Here is an 18,267-nt window from a genome sequence, read left to right on the forward strand (position 1 = left end):
TGGATGGGTAGACTCAATATGGTAAAAATGGCATTTGGTCCCAACTTAGTCAAAAGGTTCCATGCACATTAAAATTTCAGTGGTATTTTCTTTGGGAGTTGGGCAATTGGATTTTAAAGTTCATTTGGAAGAGTAAATGCCCATGAATTACTAGGAAAATTTTGAAAAAGAAGAATGAGGAAACTTGCTCTGTTAGATAAAGAAACTTACCATAAAGCTACAATAATTGGAGATGTTATGTCATTGTAGAAATGGAGGAATACATAAGTGAAACAAAATAGAGAGTTTAAAAACAAACTTACAATTATATGGGAATTTATGCCAAAGAAGACATTTCAAATCAATGGGGAGTCAGTAAATGGCATAAGACTATTGGCTACCCATTGGGGGGAAAATTAAGTTAAATTCCTGCCTTATATGAAAACAAATATAAAGAAATAAAACTGTAAAAGTACCAGAAGAAAATCCAGAATATTTTTGTAATATTAGGGTGGAGAAGGCCTTTCTGAGTATGACTTAAAAACCCAAAAGCTATAAAATAAAGAGTAATTTTGGCTATATTAACATTAGAAACTTCTGTGGGGAGAAAGATACTATACACAAAGTTAAAACATAAACAACAGGCTAGGAGAAAGTATTTGCTACGTAGATACCAGGCAAAAGATTAATATCTCTGTCTATATCAGCGTCTGGAAATCAATAAGGAAAAGAAATACAACCCATTTAAAATGGAGAAATAACATGATTTAACAATTCAGGGAAGAAACAGACAATTAGCTAATAAATGAGAGAGGATGTTCAAGCTTACTAATAGTTAAAGAAATGATCGTGCTCTAAGCAGGGGTTAAAAAAATAGAAATATAACTAAAACAACAATAAAGTACCATTTTTAGGTACCAAAATTAAAAAGATGGGAAGAGTTGTGGGGAAAGAGAACATCTCAGATGCCTTGATTGGAGTACAAATTGGTACAATTTTTGTGGGGCAAATTTGTCAGTTACTTCCAGAATCTTAAATGTATATATTCTTCGAAGCCAAGAACCATATCGTGGAGCTAGATTTCTCTAAGGTTTTACTACTAGAAAGACCCAAACTTGGCCAGCCAGAGGCCTTTTCTAAAACATCCCAATCCAAACTGCAAACATAAGCCAGACGGTGCAACTCTTTATCACATGCCCTTGTAGGATGTCACTCTTTACCAACTCTTAATTAAAAGGTTGCATCTCAAAAGAGAGGGAAAGAAGATTTAAAAAAAAGGTTGTTGCATGATATATGCTTCTCAAAATAAAGACAGGATTATATGAGTAGGAATAATCTTTATTTGTAGCCAGTCTATAAAAATGTTAAAGCAATGGAAATAACTTTTATCTGCACTTTAAACAAAATGTGCATTCCTTTGGCTCAGCAGTTCAACTTTCAGGAATCTATCCTTCAACAATACTTCCAGACATATGCAAAGATGTTCAGTACAGCATTTCTTGTGACAGCAGAAAATTAAAACAGCCTAAATGTCCATCAGTAGGGAACAGCTTTTAGTCCGTGATATACCCATGCTATGGATTACTCTGTAGCAGATCAAAAGAAAAAGATAGATTTCTATCTACTGGCATACATGGGAAAAGCAAGTTATAGAACAGGGCTTATAGTATGATCCCATTTTTATAAAGAAAAGAAAACCCCCATAAAAACAGTGAAAACACGTTATGGATGCCCTGTCAAAATTTCAAAACTGACTTTTTCCTTGGTCTTATTTCCTTGCTTTTAGTAACTCATTTCCCTCCTCTTTTATACCTTCTCCCTGTATCCAGCTGTTCAGATCTTGCATTTGCTTTTAATAACTAGCTCAGATACCAACTCATTCATTCAGCAAGTATTTTGTCTTGCCTGCTTTAGGTTAGACCTTGTGCTGACCCTTGGTGGCATACTGGAATGAATTGCACCTGGTCCTACTGTCAAGGGAGCTCAGCTCTAGAAGGAAGAGAGACACATACACAATGACAACATAGTGTGGTTTGGGATGGGACAGAAGCAGGCTCAGAAGGCTGCCATACAAAGGGCACTTAACTCCATCTCAGAGTCAGGGAAGTCTTCCTGTAAGAGGGAACATTTGTACTGAGTCATGAAAGAGTAATAGCTTTCCTTCATCTTCCTTCTCCACCAGAAATGGTCTTGTCACTTTTTGGTTCTTCCAAGCAGGATGACCTTGTAGGGGAAAAAATAGTTGAGTTAGTACCTTTATTAAAGTCCAAATTCTGCCACTTACCAACTCTGTGACTTTGGGCAAGTCATTTAGCCTCTGAGTCTCTGTTTACTCATCTGTGTAATGAGGCTAATGCCTACTTACCTCTCAGGGCTGTCTTTAGGATTGGAGTCACTCCTGGGTGACTGTCAACTCTAGAAGAGTAGGGACTACCTGTGTCTTGTTTTCCTCCTACGCAAGTGTGAAGTGTGTAGCATTGGACTGGATTGGGTCTAAAAGCTATACATGTCTGGGAGTGGTTCTGGATCACAGGATGAGCATGACCATAGCAGAGCTTTGGGATGGAGGCTGAGAATAGTATGTGGACTGGAGGGGATTGCATCATAAGAACAGAGAGACAGGTGCCTGGTCTTGGCATGAAGGTGATACAGGAAGGAAAATGAGAGTAGGTGGTCTTGGGAAATGGATTCAAGTAGGGAGCTCTGGCCCTGGTTCTTGGTCCTCTTCTGCTTATGTCATCTCCTAATCTCACAGTCCAGGATGGCGAAGCATGGTAGACCACTACATGCCATGGCATTTTCAATCCCAACTCTGTCATTGACTAGCTAGGTGATCTTGAACAACTCACTTAACATCTCTGAGCCTAGTTGTTAAAAGGGACACAATACCACCAATGTTATGAGGTTTATTTACTGAGGAGCAGATGAGATCATTCAGTTGAATGCATTCAGAATTTGCCTTGCCGAGTGCCTGGCACATAACAGGTACTCAATGAAGAGTAGCTGTTATTGTATTCATTTCATAGACAATTATGGAATACTGCTGTGGCCAAGGTCTATGGTGGGTGATTGTTCTTGTTCTCCATGAGTTCCCCATCAGCTGGGGAGACTGAGAAGACATCTGACAGAGAACACTGGGAGTGGGGGGCTGTGGAAGCCCAGAGGAAGGGATCTGGCCCTGTCTAGGGCTGGTGCAGGTCAACTCAACCTAAGACCTGAGTCTTAAAGGATAAGTAAGAGTTATCCAGGGACAGAAGGGTGAAGTGTGGAAGAGCATCCCAGGCAGAAGGAATAGCATGTGCAAAGGAACCTGGATGTTATTGGGTAGGACCAGAGGGTCTTGATCTGGGATGCATGGGCCCCACATGGGCTTCATGAGGCCCATGAACGTCCTGAAATTGAATGCAAAATGCTGCACGCAATACCTATGTGCGTTTTTTTGTGGAGGAGATGGTCCATGGCTTTCATTAAATGTATAAAGGGGTTTGTGTTCCCCCAAAAAAGGTTGAGAACCAATGTTGTTGGTGCAAAGCATCATATGAATGGATTCTAAATAGGATAGTAATTTGGTAAAATTTGTGTTTTAGAAACATCACATTAGTAGTCAGTACAAAAAAAGGGTTATATGCATGGAGACCAGCTGCAAGGCCAAAACTGAGGTATTGGCACAGAAGGAATGGATTCAAGCAGGGCTACTGTGTTGCATAACTCCAGTGAACACCATTCATATAGAAGCATTTTAATTTCAAATTATGGAATTCAAATCCTTTGAGAGTCATTAACGAGATAGACTCACTAGCAGTGTCAGGTGACAAGCTGTTGTGGATGTAGAAGGTGAGCAAAAGAGGAGGAGGCAAAGGTGAGTCAACACTGAAGGCGGCCAGAGGGACATGAGTCCAGGCCAGGGTAGTAGTGCAAGAATACTCACCCAGCATCCAAAGTCCTTGGTCTCAGACATAATTACTAACTTTCACCCTACCCCTGGTTCTCAGAGATCCTCAGTGATACCGGAGATGCTTATTTCCCTGTGGATTTTGGAGAGGAATTAATTCTGGCTTGTGAGTCAGGTCAAGTTTCCTGACAAAAGTAGTGTTTGAGCTAGTCATTCAAGGTCCGTGAAGATTTCAAGAGCCAGAGACGGGGGAGGAGGCACTAAGTGTGTGCACAAAGGCCCGGAGATGAGGAAGGGTGAAACCAGACATCGGAGGGTGCGGAGGTTATACATGCCTCAAACAGCTGTCTGGGGAGTTCAGGCTTTTTATTTTTCTTTGGGTAGACAGCTGGAGAGCCATGAGCAGCTCTTGAGTAGGAAAAGGGACATGATTGAATTAGCATTTTTGAAGAAGGAAGGAAGACTAGGGAGGAGACTGTTGCAATAATCCAAAAAAGACAGAAGCTAAGGTAGTGGCAGTGGGGACAGCAGAGGAGATGAATTTGAGAGGTGATTGGGATGAAGAGAGGGCTGGAGACAGAGACTGAAGAGATGATGGGGGATGGGGGAGGAAGTAGAACTGACTGAGGCTAGAGTTCACAGTAAGTTGGAGTGTTCGGGCCTGGCCATGGATTCATTCATTCAACAAATATGTATCGAGTGCAAGGCACTGTGCCAGGCACTAGGGGAATGGCACTGAACAAAGCAGATGCCCATCCTGATGGTTCTTACAGTGGGTGAGACAGATAATAAACAAACAACTAAATGTATAGAATGTGTCTGATGTCGATAAATGCTATAAGAAAAATAAAGTCGGGGTGAGAGAGTAGAGAATGTTGGGGTGCTTTTTGAGAGGGATTCCCTCTCAAATGAGGTCATGCTTGAGCAGAGACTTGAAGGGGTTAAGGGAGTGAGCCATATATCTAGCTGAGGGACGATGTTCCAGACAGAAGGAGCATCAGCTGCAAAAGCCTTGAGGCAAGAGTTTGCCTCGTATGTTTGAGGAGCAGCACAGAGACCAGTGTGATTGGAGAAGGGATGAACAAGAGGTGAGAGCAGTAAAAGATGAGGCAGCAAGGGCCAGATCATGCACAGTCTTTCAGAGCTATTTAGAAGGTAGAATCAGCAGGATTTGGTGACTGGCTTGCTAAGGGAGCAGGGAGAATCTAGGGTGACTCGCAGGTGCATTTTGGGCTTGGGTGACTGTGTGAATGGCAGTACCCTTCACTAAGGTGGGAGATGCAGGAGGACAGGTTTGCAGTGGTGAGAGGCTGAGTCAGAGACCTGTGAGATCTATGAGATCTGAAGGCCTGAAGAGCCATCCCAGTGGAGCTGTCCAGCAAGCATGAGGCTTGATAAGTCTGAGACCCGGGAGAGAGAGCCGTGCTGGAGTGAGCCACACCTGAAGTTATGAAGTGGCCTGAGATCACTGAAAGAGAGGATGGAGTGAAAGAGAAGAGGACCAGAGCAGAACTGGGAAGGGGAAACTACCATGTAAGGCATGGGCAGAGGAAGAAATGGGGGGGTGGTCAGAGAAGTGGGAGGAAAAGCAGCGGGGATGCAGAGGAGGGGAAGGGCCACGCAGAGGAGGGCTTTGTTAAGAGTGTCAAATGTTGCAGCTGAGGGAAGTAAGCTGAGGGCGGAAGAGAGTCTATTGGCTTTAACCACCAGGAGGGCCTGGGCGACCTTCCTCAGAACAGCTTCTGTGGAGTGGTGGGCGCAAGAGGCAGATTGCAGTGGGTCGAAGAGCTCGTGGGAGGTACTGAAGCAAAGCGGAGACGGCCAGTGTAGACGAGTTTCTCAGGAAGCTTAGCTGTGAAGAGGAGAGAGGGACAGAGGGGGATGTGGGGGAAGATAGAGGGTTTTTATTCCCAGATGGGAGAGACTTGAGCTTCTATAAATGTTGATAGGAAGGAGGCAACAGAGGGGGAGAGGTTGAAAGTACAGGAGGGAGAGGGGATGATCGTTGTGGAGGAGGTAGCGGGGTTGGGCTCCAGAGCCCAGGGGAAGAGACTGGCCGTTAGTGGCATGGGGCCCCTCCCTTACAGAGAAGGAAAGTGGTGGCAGTGGTGGGGATATGAGGGCACTGAGGGGATCGGTGAAAGAAACGCTTCAGTAAAGTTCAAAACAACAAATGAAGAGCCTTGACCAAGGGCAGCCGATGCTGGAGCTGGGAGGAAGCAAAGAATTCTTCTGGCTACGAGTCAGAGCTAGGGAGGACTTCCTGCAGGAAGCAGCATTTGAGCTGGGTCATGACATTCAGACATGAGTTCAGTATGGAAAGATCTGTGCAGAAGGAAGAATATTCTAAGTGGAAGAAACAGAATCAGCAGACACAGAGGTGTGAAGAGGCTGGGCGTGCCAATGGAATAAGGGAAAAACTGGTTTGATGAAGGCCAGGCGTGAGTGAGTAGGATGCCACTGATGCCACTGATAATGGCAGTCATAATAATGGTTACTGTGTATCCAGCACCAGACCTACCCTGTGGCAGGTGCTTTACATACTTGAATTCATTTCATCCCACCAGACCCTGCAGAATAGGTATGTCCTCAGTGTGAAGATACGAGTTCCAGAATGGCGAAGAAGCTAGTAGGTGATGAGGCTGGAGTTGAAATCCAGGTCTGTGTGACCCCAGAGCCCGTGCCTTTTCTACGGGTGCCAGGCGAGACCCTATGATGGGGGAGCCTTGAATGCCAACTTGAGGAGCCTGAGCTTTATCCAGGTAGCAATGGGGAGCCAAGAGGGGTGTCTGAGCAGAGATTCATGCTCGAGGGTGGGCTTTAGGAAGGTTCATGTGGTGTAAGAGGGGCGGGCGAAGAAATCGGGAGGTGACTGCAATGTCAGAGGTAGCATGGCTTGGCCTGGATAAGAGTGGAATGAGCAGTGGCACCAGATTATTGTTTGTTCCTCATGACAGCCTTGAGAGGTATGGATTTTTCTTCTCTTTTTATGGATGAGGAATGGGAGACTCAGAAAGGGAAGGCTACTTGCCCAGGACTTGAGCCCTAGTGCATGTGATTTTGCTGACTCAGTGAGTCTGTGGAACAATGTGTCAGGGGGAGCTGAGTCCGAGAAAGGTGTGTGCCTGTGTGTGTGCGCGTGCTTGTCTGCCGGATGGACAGCACTGCCTTCCCTGCCCTCGCCTGTCTGCTTTCCTTCCCATCTCTTCCCAATCCTCCAGCCTCCTGGAGTCCATGATTACTGCATCCCCTGAGCCAAGGGGTCTGGGAATCCGGGTGTTCCTGTTTCCTTTGCTGTCCCCAGAAGATCAGCCTTTTCATTCCCAAGGCACCTGGTCCCCTCCCAGCCCTAGTGTCTGTCCATCCACCCCATGAAACTGTAGCCCAGCTCCAGTGACTGACACATGCAGTCTGGCCTCTGGTACCGCTCAGCAGTACCCTGGACATAGGTGCTTCTTCCTACAGTGGCTCTTCCTCCCAGCTGTGGCTGCTTCTGTGTGGGCAGGTGGCCGCTTTGGGAATTAGATTCAGTTCACGAGCAGTTAACAATAATCACCACCATGTTCCCAGTGCTGTTGTTTGCCAGGCACGCAATGTGTGTTTTAGTCCTTACAACAGTCCTGGGGGGTTGGCATCATAAGCCCCATTTTTACAGGTGAGGAAACTGAGTCTCCGAGAGCCTGGGGGCACATAGCCTGGAAGCACTTGTGGAGCTGGGATTTGAACCTAGGTCTGTTTGCTTCCAAAGCTGCGGGCTCTCCCTACTCCATTTCTGAGCATCCACCTATTTTTCTGACCCTGAGCCTTCAGGAAATACAAATCTTTGTCCTTCAAGGGCAGGGTAGATTTCTAGAGATAGCACCAAGCTTACCCAAAGGACCTGGTGACATGAGTCTGAGACCTGGAGCTCCAGGAACTCTGGGTTCAAATCCTGACTCTACCACTTGCCCAGCTATGTGACCTACAGCAGGTTATCTAACCTCTCTGACCTTTAATTCCCTCACCTTTAAAATGCTACTTTGCAGAATTGTTGCGGGGTTAGATGAGATGATGTATGCAAAGTGCCAGCATAGAGCAGGTTGCTATTATTTATATTAAAATGAACGTTGGGCACCTGTCAGGGCTGGAAAGGGAGTTTATATACTCTGGGGGTGACCTTAAGACTGAGCCCAGGCTGGGTGTGGGGAGGGCTATCCCAGAAGGGGACCAGCAACAGGCTCTTTGGAGACTGAGTTGGGTGTGGCCCTGGATAATCTGTCACACTGGCCTCCCCACTGCCACCCTCATTCTAGCCCCACCTTCTGGTTCCTTCAGCCCTTCGTGTATCTCCCCTGCTCTGCAAACTAATGCCTCTGCCTCTCTCTGTCACCCACCCGCCTGTGGCCTCTACCCTGCCCTTCCTGGCCCCAGGGAAGAGGAGGAGGAGGAGGAGACTGAGGAAGAGGAAGAGGAAGACGCTCACCAGTTCTGCTGTCCGGCCTCCGAGTGCAGCAGTCCCTCCTCTCGGTAACTGAGAGGACAAGGGCCATTTTCTATGCAGAAGCAAAAGCCTTAACCAGCCCCTCCCCCGCCAGCCCCCGCTGATCCCCCATGGGACCCTGTCCCCTGCTTCAGGAACCAGATGGGCAAGCATCGTGCCCCTTCCTCCCCCACCTCCTTCTTGGAATTGCCACCCCCACTGCTGTCTCCTCTGGACTCCAGTCCCTGACTTAGGAAGAGCTGGAGCCCTAGGTCTCACTAAAATGTGGGAGAAGCAGAGCTTGGAGCTTGGAGCTTGAAGCTTGGAACCTGGACCCTCCCCGCACCCACACTCCACTCCCACTTCCCAGGCACCCTGGAGCCTGCCACTCCTGGAGAGGTCTCCAAATGACATCCCAAGGACCTACCTCTGTCCTCTGTGAGCACAAACAGAGATGCAGGGTGCCTAGGGTTTAGAGGACCAGACGGGGGCAGGACCCAGCCTGCCGAGTTCTCCGTCGTTCTTTCCCTTGCTATGGCCATTGCTGCCATCTCCACTGCTTAAAGGCCTCGCCTCATGCCCCCTGCCGCTCCCATAGTGCTCTGTAAATGTGATCAAGAGAAAAAGGCCTCTCAGAGTACGTGTTGCTGTGTACAAAGGAATTTCCATCAATAAAAGCTGATCTCTTCTCTCTGTCTGATGTATATTCCACCCACCCTTCACTTCCCTCTCCCCATCCCCACCAGGGCCTTGTTTCCTTTCCTATCCAGAGCTGGGAACAGGGGCTGGGACAGAGAGTAGGGTTTGATCTGTGGTATTGTCAACACCCAAGAGGCACTCAATAAATGCATGAGGGGCTCCCAACATGGGCAAGTCTATTGCCTTCCTCAGCCCATTAGATTGACGCAACGGGGCTGGCTAACCTTGGACATGTTGCTTGACCTCTCTGACACATAGTTTCCCCATCTGTAAGACTGAGGAGGGAGGTTGGACCAGAGGGTCTCCAAGGGCTCTTCAGCTCTGACATTCTGTGAATCTGAGATGCTACAGTTTTAAGAAACTGATTATGTGAATTTAAGATACAGAGTCAGTGACACATTCCATGCAATTCTGTGATTTTTATTCCTATAATGCTGTGATTTTTGGATTCTCCAATCCTGTGGTTTTAAAATTTCATGATTCTACCATTTACACAAATATCAATGATGTGATCTTAATATTCTGTGATGTTAAGATTCCTTGATCCTATACTTTTAAGATTCTGATTCTACAACTTTAGGGATCTCTGAATCTGAGAGGAAGCCATTTCCCCCAGATGCAATGACCCTAAATAGCCCCTGCACCTGGCCAGAAGCTGGTTCTAAGACTCCCTGGAGGCTGTTGGCAGGAGGGTGGAAGGTGTCCTTTATGGGTTTGTAGCACGCACAACTTCTATGATGTGTCTATGTTCAGAGCACAGACAGGAGACTCCAGATTGGACTCATACACCGACTTTCCCTCTCTCAGTCTTTGGCATTAGACAAATCTGAGTTTACCTTCCGGTTCTGCCACTTACCGTCTGTAATCTTGAGCAAGTCTTTTCTTCTCCTTGAGCTTTATTTTCCTCCTGAGAACAGTGAGAATATATCTACCTCTCTGGGTTATCATGAAGATTAGCAAGAAAGAACGCCAGAAGCCCAGCATAGGGGCTGGTGCGCGGTTGGGCAAGTGTGCTGTGATTGGTGGCTCTTGTTTTGATTAAGGCCCAGGTGAGAGTCCCTCCTTTCCTTTCTTTCCTCCCTCCCTTCAGCATCCCCATCACATTGGACCTGCAGTTTTTCCAGAACCTCACCTGGTTCCCTCACTCATTGCTCCACTCAGTCACTCAACTCATCTACTCATTCACTCATTCAAAGTCTCATTTATTTCTCCCCTCCCTCCTTGCCTCCCTCCCTCTTCCCCTCTCCTTTATTTACTCTTCCTTATTTTACTCAACAAAGCATCGCTTGAGCACCTACTGCTTGAGCACCTACTGCACGCGCAGCCTCAAGCTAAATACCATGAGGGATCCAAAGTGAGACAGTGGTGTGTCCTGTATGAGTTCTCTATCTCCCAGGGGAGACGAGAGATCCTTTGGGACATTAGGTAGGGTGCAAAGGGCAAAAATGATTGAGCAGAAATGGCTTCGGTAATGAGCAAAATTTGTTCCTGGCCCAAAGCCGAGGGAGATGTCAAGGTGGGAGGAGAAGGGTGGTGTCCAGGAAGGCTTGTTGGAGGAAGAGAGCAAAAGTTGGGCCTTGAAGGCTGGGAGGGGTTCGAAGAGGTGGCAAGGGGTGAGGAGGCATTATAGGAGTCAGGGACCGCATGGACAGGAACCTTGTGGAGGCCTCCAGGGCATCTCGGGGAATGGTGAGTGAATGACTCTGTTTAGGTGGCCCTCCAGGGTATGTGAATCTAGGTGACCTGTAGCTGGGGAGGAGGAGACCATTCTACCCTTCCTTCGAGTGGAGCTAGAAGGAAGTGTGGGGGTGGGGTTGGGGTGGGGTTTCAACGACATGGAGGGAGACACATGGAGGGAGACGGCAAGTCAAGGTCAGATGGCCATCCTGGGAGATTCCTGCGTAGGCAACTGCATTGGGTGAATCAGGCAGAGGGCTTGTACTGTGGGGAGAGGATGGGCTTTATCAGTTGTGAGAGCAATATTTGTGCATGTGTGGTCTCCATGTGCCCGGGCATCCACGTATGTGTCTTTGTGTGAGGCTGTGCAGGTCTCATGGTAGTGAGCAGCCATGCGCACTGTTATTCTGAGGGAATGTGATTATGTGAGACTGAGCGTGAGGAATTCTGAGTGTGAGGTCGGTTGTGTACAATGGTGACTTCCTGTGCTGGGCTGGCTCCGTGCATGTGTCTGGTGGATGTAATCACGAGGTTGGGTGTGGGTGGCTTTTGAGCCTGTGGGGCTACGGCTTTTAGGGTGACAGTTGTTAGGTAGGATGGTCACACACACATAGACATACGTGACTTCTACCTGTGGTCTCAAGGGACAAAGTTGGTTGCCGAGCAACTGCTGTGTGCTGGGCCCTGGCGTCGGCACCGTGAGTCCACAAAGGTGAATCGGACCAGGCCACCACCCTTGGGGAACAGGAGCAGGGGTGGGTGGGAGATGGGGACTTCAGGAGAGAATCCCAAGGTAGCCAGTGATGAGGACTGCCTGTGCTATGGGTGTGCACGAGACACAGAGGAGGGAGTAACCGACCCTGTGAGGGGCACGGGTGAATCAGAACTGACTTTCCAGGAGGACCTCCCAGCTCAGGGTACTGCAAGATGAAGATGAGCTCACCCAGACTGATCAAGTCCAGGGATAAAGGAGAGAGAGAAGACATTCTGGGCAGAAGAAACAAAGGAAGAGTATGAACACAGGCATGGAGGTGTAGGAATTGCAAGTAGCCTGCAGTTGCCCACAATGTTTAGGAGCTTGCGGGGCTGGGTGGGAGGTTTGGGGGGGGTGCTAGCCAGAGGGGCTTCTGAAGCTAAAGGTGGGACACTGGCCTAGAAGGTAGGGGACTCTTGTCCTGTGTGACCCTGCATAAGTCACTTTGACTCTCTAGGCCTCAGTTTGGATCTGTGGGACTGGATGCTTCATAAAGCTTACTTTATAAAGTCCATCCCAGCTCTGTGGATATTCTTCTACCCTTGGCCAGCCAAATTCACAAGTCATTGCTCTTGAAGTCAGGAGCTTCTTCCATCTGACCTCTGTCTTTCTTGTTTCCTCCTGGGTTGCTTCTTTACTCACCCACTCTGCAGATACTTACCCTGCATCTGGCCCTTTGCATGCCACCGTGGGGAGGCACAAATGAAGGATGCAAAGACTCTACCTTGGAGGCGCTGCTTGGTGCCCGGGGTAGGGGTCAGGGGCAGTAGAAGCATGAGCTTTGCGTTCAGATACATTTTTGTTTGAATCCTGGCCCAACCACTGCTGAGCTTTGAGGCTTTTGGCAAGTTATTTCATCTCTCTGTACCTCAGTTTCATCATCTGTGTTGTCCCCTTCAGGGAGAACAGCCAAGAACTTGCAGAGTTGCTAGGCCTAGCGAAAAGCGGATACTCAATAAAGGACAACTATTCTCTTTAGGGCTGCAAAGAAGCAGAGCTGGGATTCAAACCCAGGTCTTTGCACTCCCAAAGCCTATGTTTGCCCACTGTATACCAAGTCAGCTTAGGCCCTTTGACAGCCTCTTCCTCCTGTCAGCTCCTTTGCCAGGCTAGGCTGGGCTTAGGCTTAGAATCCCTGTGGCACTGGGATTGGGCAGCAGAAACAGCTTGCAGAAGAACCCTGAGAGGTAGAGATGGCTGCAGTCCCTCTACTGCCCCCTCCCTGCTGCTGGGACCAGTCTGCTCTTTCTAGAACCCAAAGCCTCTGGCCTTATCTAGGTGCACTGACCTTCTCATCTTATTTTCTTGTCTCCAACTTCCGGTCCGCCCCCCCAGCCTAAGTTGTCACGGGGATAGTCTTCGGCATCCCTGGCTTCCTCTTGCCCTTATCATATGGTATCCATGGCAACACCCCCCATGCATTTCCATGGCAACTGCATCCTGATCCCATCCCCTGCTGGCTGCCTGGCTTCAGGAAGTGCCAATATAGGGAAGGAGGGAGAGACGACTTTCCATTAGGAGCAGCATTTGGGGAGGGTCAGTGGCCCAGCATGGGCAGGCCAGCCCCAAATCCCTGTGGAATGTCCTACACTGCTTCTCCCCACCTTAGTGATGTGGCTCACAAGGTTCCCTCACTCCTCATCTCTACTAGCTCCTACTAGGCAAGGCCCAGTCCACAAGCTTCCTCTCCCAGGAAGCCTTCAAGGCAGCAAAGGAACTAGCACAGGCTTTGGGGTTTGAATCCCTGTTCTGCCACTTGCTAGCCCAGAGACCTTTGGCAGTCACTTTCCTGCTTGGATCCTTTTTCTTCATCTGCGAAATAGGAATCCTATTTCTCCCCTCGTGTTTGCCATGCAGATTAAATAATGTGTGGAAAATGCCTGACACAGGGAAGGTGCACAGTAAGTGCGAGTTTATTTTTATTCTGCTCAGCCACCCCCAAACAGAAGGGATCTCTCTCCTGCGCTCCCCCAGCACTTCCTGTTCCCCAGCCCTGATAACTTTCTGCTCTGTACTGCGGTTATTTGTGTAACACAACTTATTTCCCCCTCTGCAGAGGATGCTCTCCAATTTCCCCCACAGAATAGCCCAGCAGACAGTGCATAGTGCGGGTGTGTGTCTATGTGTGTGCTTGTGTCTGTATATGTGCACATCTGCATGTAATCGGGTCTGTTTTCACGTGTTTATGGATGTGTGTTTTTGTTTCTAGGTTTGTCAACCTTGGATATGTCTATGTTTTTGTACGTGTGTGTGTGTGTGTGTGTGTGTGCGTGCATGTGTGCGTGCATGTGTGCGTGCTTTGCTCCTGGCCGGGAAGAGTCCAGAGAGAGAGGGGTCTCCCAGGCCCTTCCTGAAGTCCAGGAATCCAAAGAGGAGTTGACTTTGCTTGAGCCCTGCACAGATGACAAAGTGAGGTGCAGAAAGGCAAAGTGACGTGTCCAGGCTCACACAGCTGGTAAATGGCAGTGAGGACCTGAACTTTGGCCTGCCCAGCTTCTTGCTCTACAACAGGTTCTCTGTGTATGTATGCGTGAGAGAGAGAAAGAGAAGAAGAGGATGTTCCATGTGATCAGCATGTCCCCAAGTGTTCTAGGGGCTCTGACTTGAGGGATTCCACATCCCCACGTGACATTTCTTCAGCAGTGCATATGATGTCAGAAGCAACGCCCTCAAGCACTCTCCTTTTTTGCCAGGCTCTCTCGTGGGAGGCTGTGCTGACAGCCTGACCTCCCCGCCACATTATTCCCTTTGTAACCAAAACAGGGGGCGAACTCTCAAGGGGAGAATTGCCAGAGTGCAGAGCCAGGGGCAGCACGGAGCCAGGAGTGGGGAGAGGCAACAAGATGTCATGAAAAGACAGCCTGGGCCCTGGGTTTGCATCCTAGCTTTCTCGCTTAATAGCTGTGTCACCTTGAGCAAGTTTGTGTCACCTTTCTGAGCCTCAGTATCTTCATCTATAAAATGGAGCTAATGGTGCCTGCCTTGATAAGTTGCAAGGATTCAATGAACTAATTAATACCCTTGCCCTAGGGATAGAGGTGGCTACAGGGCCCCACAGCAGCTCACGAGGAGGGGCTGCTAAGCCAGGCTGTGTGGAGGAGGCCGGCAGGCGTGAAGGGCACACCTGAGCTAAATGCTGAAGGTGGAACAGCCAGGTCGGGGTAACGGTAAAGAGACTATATGAGGCAGGGGTCAGGTCAGGAGAGCCATGCAGAGCCATGGCAAGGAAGTTGGAGGTTAACCTATGATGGTTCCCTAAAACCTAAGTTAGATCGTGTCCCTCCTCTGCTCATCTCAATCAGAGAAAAAGCCAGTCTTTATTGCAGGCTCAGTGCCGCTTTTGATTTAGCCCCCATTACCTCCCTGATCTCGTCTCCCATCACTCTCCCCTCATTCACTCTGCTCCGGCTACACTGGCCTCTTCACTGTTCTTCAGACATGTCAGACACAGTTCTACCTCAGGGCCTTTGCACTGGCTGTCCCCGCTCTCTGACTGCTCATGCTTGGATAGCTACACAGCTCACTCCTTCACCTCCATCAGGGTCTGTTTATACAAGCCATTTCTCCAGAAAGGCCTTCCCTGACCACCACATCTCAAACAGCGCCTTTTAGCATCCTACTTTATTTTCCTTCCTACCACATATCCCTGCCTGAAATGAGAGTATATACTTATTTGTTTCTTTCTTTATGGTCTGCTGTCCCCACTAGCATGTCATCTCCCCAAGGGAATATTCTTGTGCATCTTGCTCACTATTATATTTCCAGCACCCAGCACTGTGCCTGGCACATAGTAGGTGTTTAGTTGTTTGTTAATTGAGGTATGGGGAACTGTGGAAAGCTTTTAGCACGAGCAAAATGGTTAGATTCATACTTTTGGAAGCTCTCTCTGGCCACAGGATGGGGAAGGGGTTGGAAAAGGAGATGGGAGGCTGTGGTTCAGGAGAGAGTATTTATTAGGCATTCATTGACTCCCTCCCAATGGCAGCTTTTAGTGAGCTCCTACTCTGTTCCAGGCCCTGTGCTCTGTGTTAGCTAGGAGATTACCAAATTCTCTTCCTGTGCTGGGATTCTGGGAGACATGAACACAAATAGCTGTCACGCTTTGCCAAAGCTAACCTGTGCCATAAAAAGAAGGACAGACATGTGCTGTGTGTGGGAGCTCTGAACAGGATCAGCAATAATTTCTGGCTGGAGGCGGGATTCAGGAGGGCTTCTTAGTGGTGGCATATGACCTGAATCTTGACGGAACTAGGATGTGGGGGGATTTCTCGGATTGCAGATGGTGGAGATGATGGGGATTGCATTTCAAGTGGAAGGTACTGTATGAGCAGTTTTGGAGGTGGGAGGCAGAGGAGCATTTGGGAGAAACAGGATCTGGGCCAGGCTGGAGGGAAGGGTGGATGGAGTAGGGGGCTGGCAGCCAACCCTGCAGTATGGCTTGATGTTTAAGAGTGTGTGGGCTCTGGAGTCAGACTGCCTGGATTTGAATCCTGGCTCTACCATTAGTAGCTCTGTGACCATAGATATGTTACTTAACGTCTCTGGGCCTCAGTTTCTTTATGTGTGAAATGAGGATAAATAACAATCCCTACCTCATAGGGTTGTTTTAAAGAGTAAACAAGTTATTAAGTGTGACATGGTAAGAATGGTGCCTAAATGGGCTAAATACTCTATTAGTATTAGCTATCGTGTCTTGGAGGGACTTCAAATGCCAGAATAAGGGACGTCAGCTGTCTCTTGTGGGCAGTGGGATCTATGGATGGTTCACGAATAATGGGGACAGTTGATCAAAACTAAGCCTGAGCTGTGTGCCAGGAGGGGAAGTTTGAGAAATTGGTGGCAAGACCCCAAGGTCCTGAGGGGAGAAGAGGAGCATCTTAGATGCTGGTTGTGGGCTGGGCTGGGTCTAATCCCTGGAGGGTAACGTAGGGGGCCCCCAAGGCCCAAGAGGAGAGAGAAGTTAGAGCCCCCAGTCTGTTTCCGCTTTGCTCCTGGCAGTGTTGGAGACTAACACTTGGGAGGCTGGAGGGTGAGCAGTGGGCGGGAGCTCCCCCCAAGGCAGAGCTGAGCTCCACAGTGCTGCAGCCCAGGACCTGGCCTCGTGGGCGCAGCCTCCCCACCACATCCAGCCCGCAGTGCAAAGTGCTCTGCTGCAAGCCTGGCAGGCCTGTTGCAGCTCAAGCTCCTGCGCTAGTAGGGAGCCCCCCATGCCCACCCCAGCTCTCCTCTGCCCTGGACCCTGGCCTCTGCCAAGTAGGGGCTGGGGAGTAGCCCCTAACCCCTTTCACCAGCCAAGAGCCCCTCAACCTTGTGTCCCCCCGCCAAACCAGACTATTCTCTGGGCCCCAGCCACACCCATTCCACCCACAACCTCCTCCATGCCTCACCTGCCTGTTCCTCCCCTCCTGACCCCTCCCCTGTTCTCCCCACCTCTTTAGCTCTGCCATGCAGGCTCAGCTCAGGGCGCCTGGGCTCTGTCGCCACCTGGGTTCCCTGGCAGCCTGGTTGTCATGGCACCATGGGAGCAGGTCTGGCGGAACAACAGCTCTGGGTAGCCGGGGCAGGCAAGACCGGGGCCCAGCTCCTGCCACTCGTCGGCCTGAAGACCTCCCTGTCCCCCTCCCCAGCTGAGCAGAGGAGGCCATGAGGAGAAAAAGGAAGCTGCCCCGCAGGGCAGCTCTTTACCTGTGAGGATGCTGCTTGGGAGGCGCCTCCCACTGTCTCTGCTCGCCCTGCCCTCGCAGCCAGGGAACCCTGGGAACTGGCCAGGCCCAGATCGGGCGCTGGGGCCAGGGGCGGGGCCGGGCAGGGGAGGGCAGAGCCTGGGTGGGCCGGATGTAGGGGTGGGCCTCTGGCAGTTGGGGGCAGGGCTGGGAGAGGGTGGCACTTAAAGGGGTGGTGCTGGGGATCAGAAGGGCAGGGCAGCAGGCCGGGAGGGGGATTGGAGCTGTGAGAGAGCTAGTCCGTTAGGGGGAGGGGGGTTTGGGGAGAGAGCTGTTAGGGGACAGGACTGTTAGAAAAAGGGGCTTGAGGGGACAGGACTGGGAGGAGAGCGGTCTGGGGAGAGCTGGTAGGGGACCCGGCTGTGAGGGTGAGTAGGACCCAGCATTGGGTCCCCGTATCTGTGAGGAAGCAGGGTGGATGGGACTGGGGGCAGGGATCGGGTCCACGCACCCTCAGTCTGGCCCAGCAGGCCCCTCTCCGCTTCCCATGTCCTGGCTCATCTTATCTCGTCCCCACAGTGTGGAGGGTGATGCCCCAGGCAGTGACCTGAGCACAGCGGTTGATAGTCCTGGGAGCCAACCCCCCTACCGGCTGAGCCAGCTGCCCCCCACCAGCAGCCACATGGGGGGCCCCCCAGCTGGGGTGGGCCTTCCCTGGGCCCAGCGGGCACGCCTCCAGCCAGCCAGTGTGGCCCTGAGGAAGCAGGAGGAGGAGGAGATAAAGCGCTCCAAGGCCCTGTCCGACAGCTATGAACTCTCCACAGACCTGCAGGACAAGAAGGTGCAGAGAAGGCGGTTGGGAATGGGAGCAGGGATGCAAGAGAGCACGGGGGAGGGCGGTTGGGATGTGGCGCTTGAGGGTGGTATCCAGGGAGGGCGGAGGAGGCTGGAATTGGAGAGGACTCGCCCGGGACCCTTCCCCCCACCGGAGACGCACCCATTCACCACTCCTCCACTGCGTCTTCTATTCACCCAGAAGACATGTACTGAGCTCTCTGCCCGGGTCCTGGTGATGTAAAGGTGAATGAGACCTGGACCTGGTCCTCAGAAAACTCAGTCTAATGGAGAAGCACACATACCAGTT

General features: G+C 50.0%; 1 protein-coding gene across 5 annotated transcripts in view; it reads left to right on the forward strand.

Annotated features, from left to right (window-relative positions):
* Positions 1 to 18,267, forward strand: part of IQSEC2 (IQ motif and Sec7 domain ArfGEF 2) — a 77,473-nt gene that overhangs the window by 39,495 nt on the left and 19,711 nt on the right. For 4 of the 5 annotated variants that reach the window (XM_045537642.1, XM_045537643.1, XM_045537645.1 and 1 more), the window contains exon 3: positions 17,703 to 17,964. In XM_045537642.1, the coding sequence (XP_045393598.1) occupies positions 17,703 to 17,964 (262 nt within the window). Of the gene's footprint in view, positions 1 to 8,281; positions 9,020 to 17,702; positions 17,965 to 18,267 lie in introns of those variants that run through there. The other variant, XM_045537646.1, reaches the window with a different exon arrangement.

This window comes from Lemur catta, chromosome X (genome assembly GCF_020740605.2).
Source record: "Lemur catta isolate mLemCat1 chromosome X, mLemCat1.pri, whole genome shotgun sequence".
Lineage (NCBI taxonomy): Eukaryota > Metazoa > Chordata > Mammalia > Primates > Lemuridae > Lemur > Lemur catta.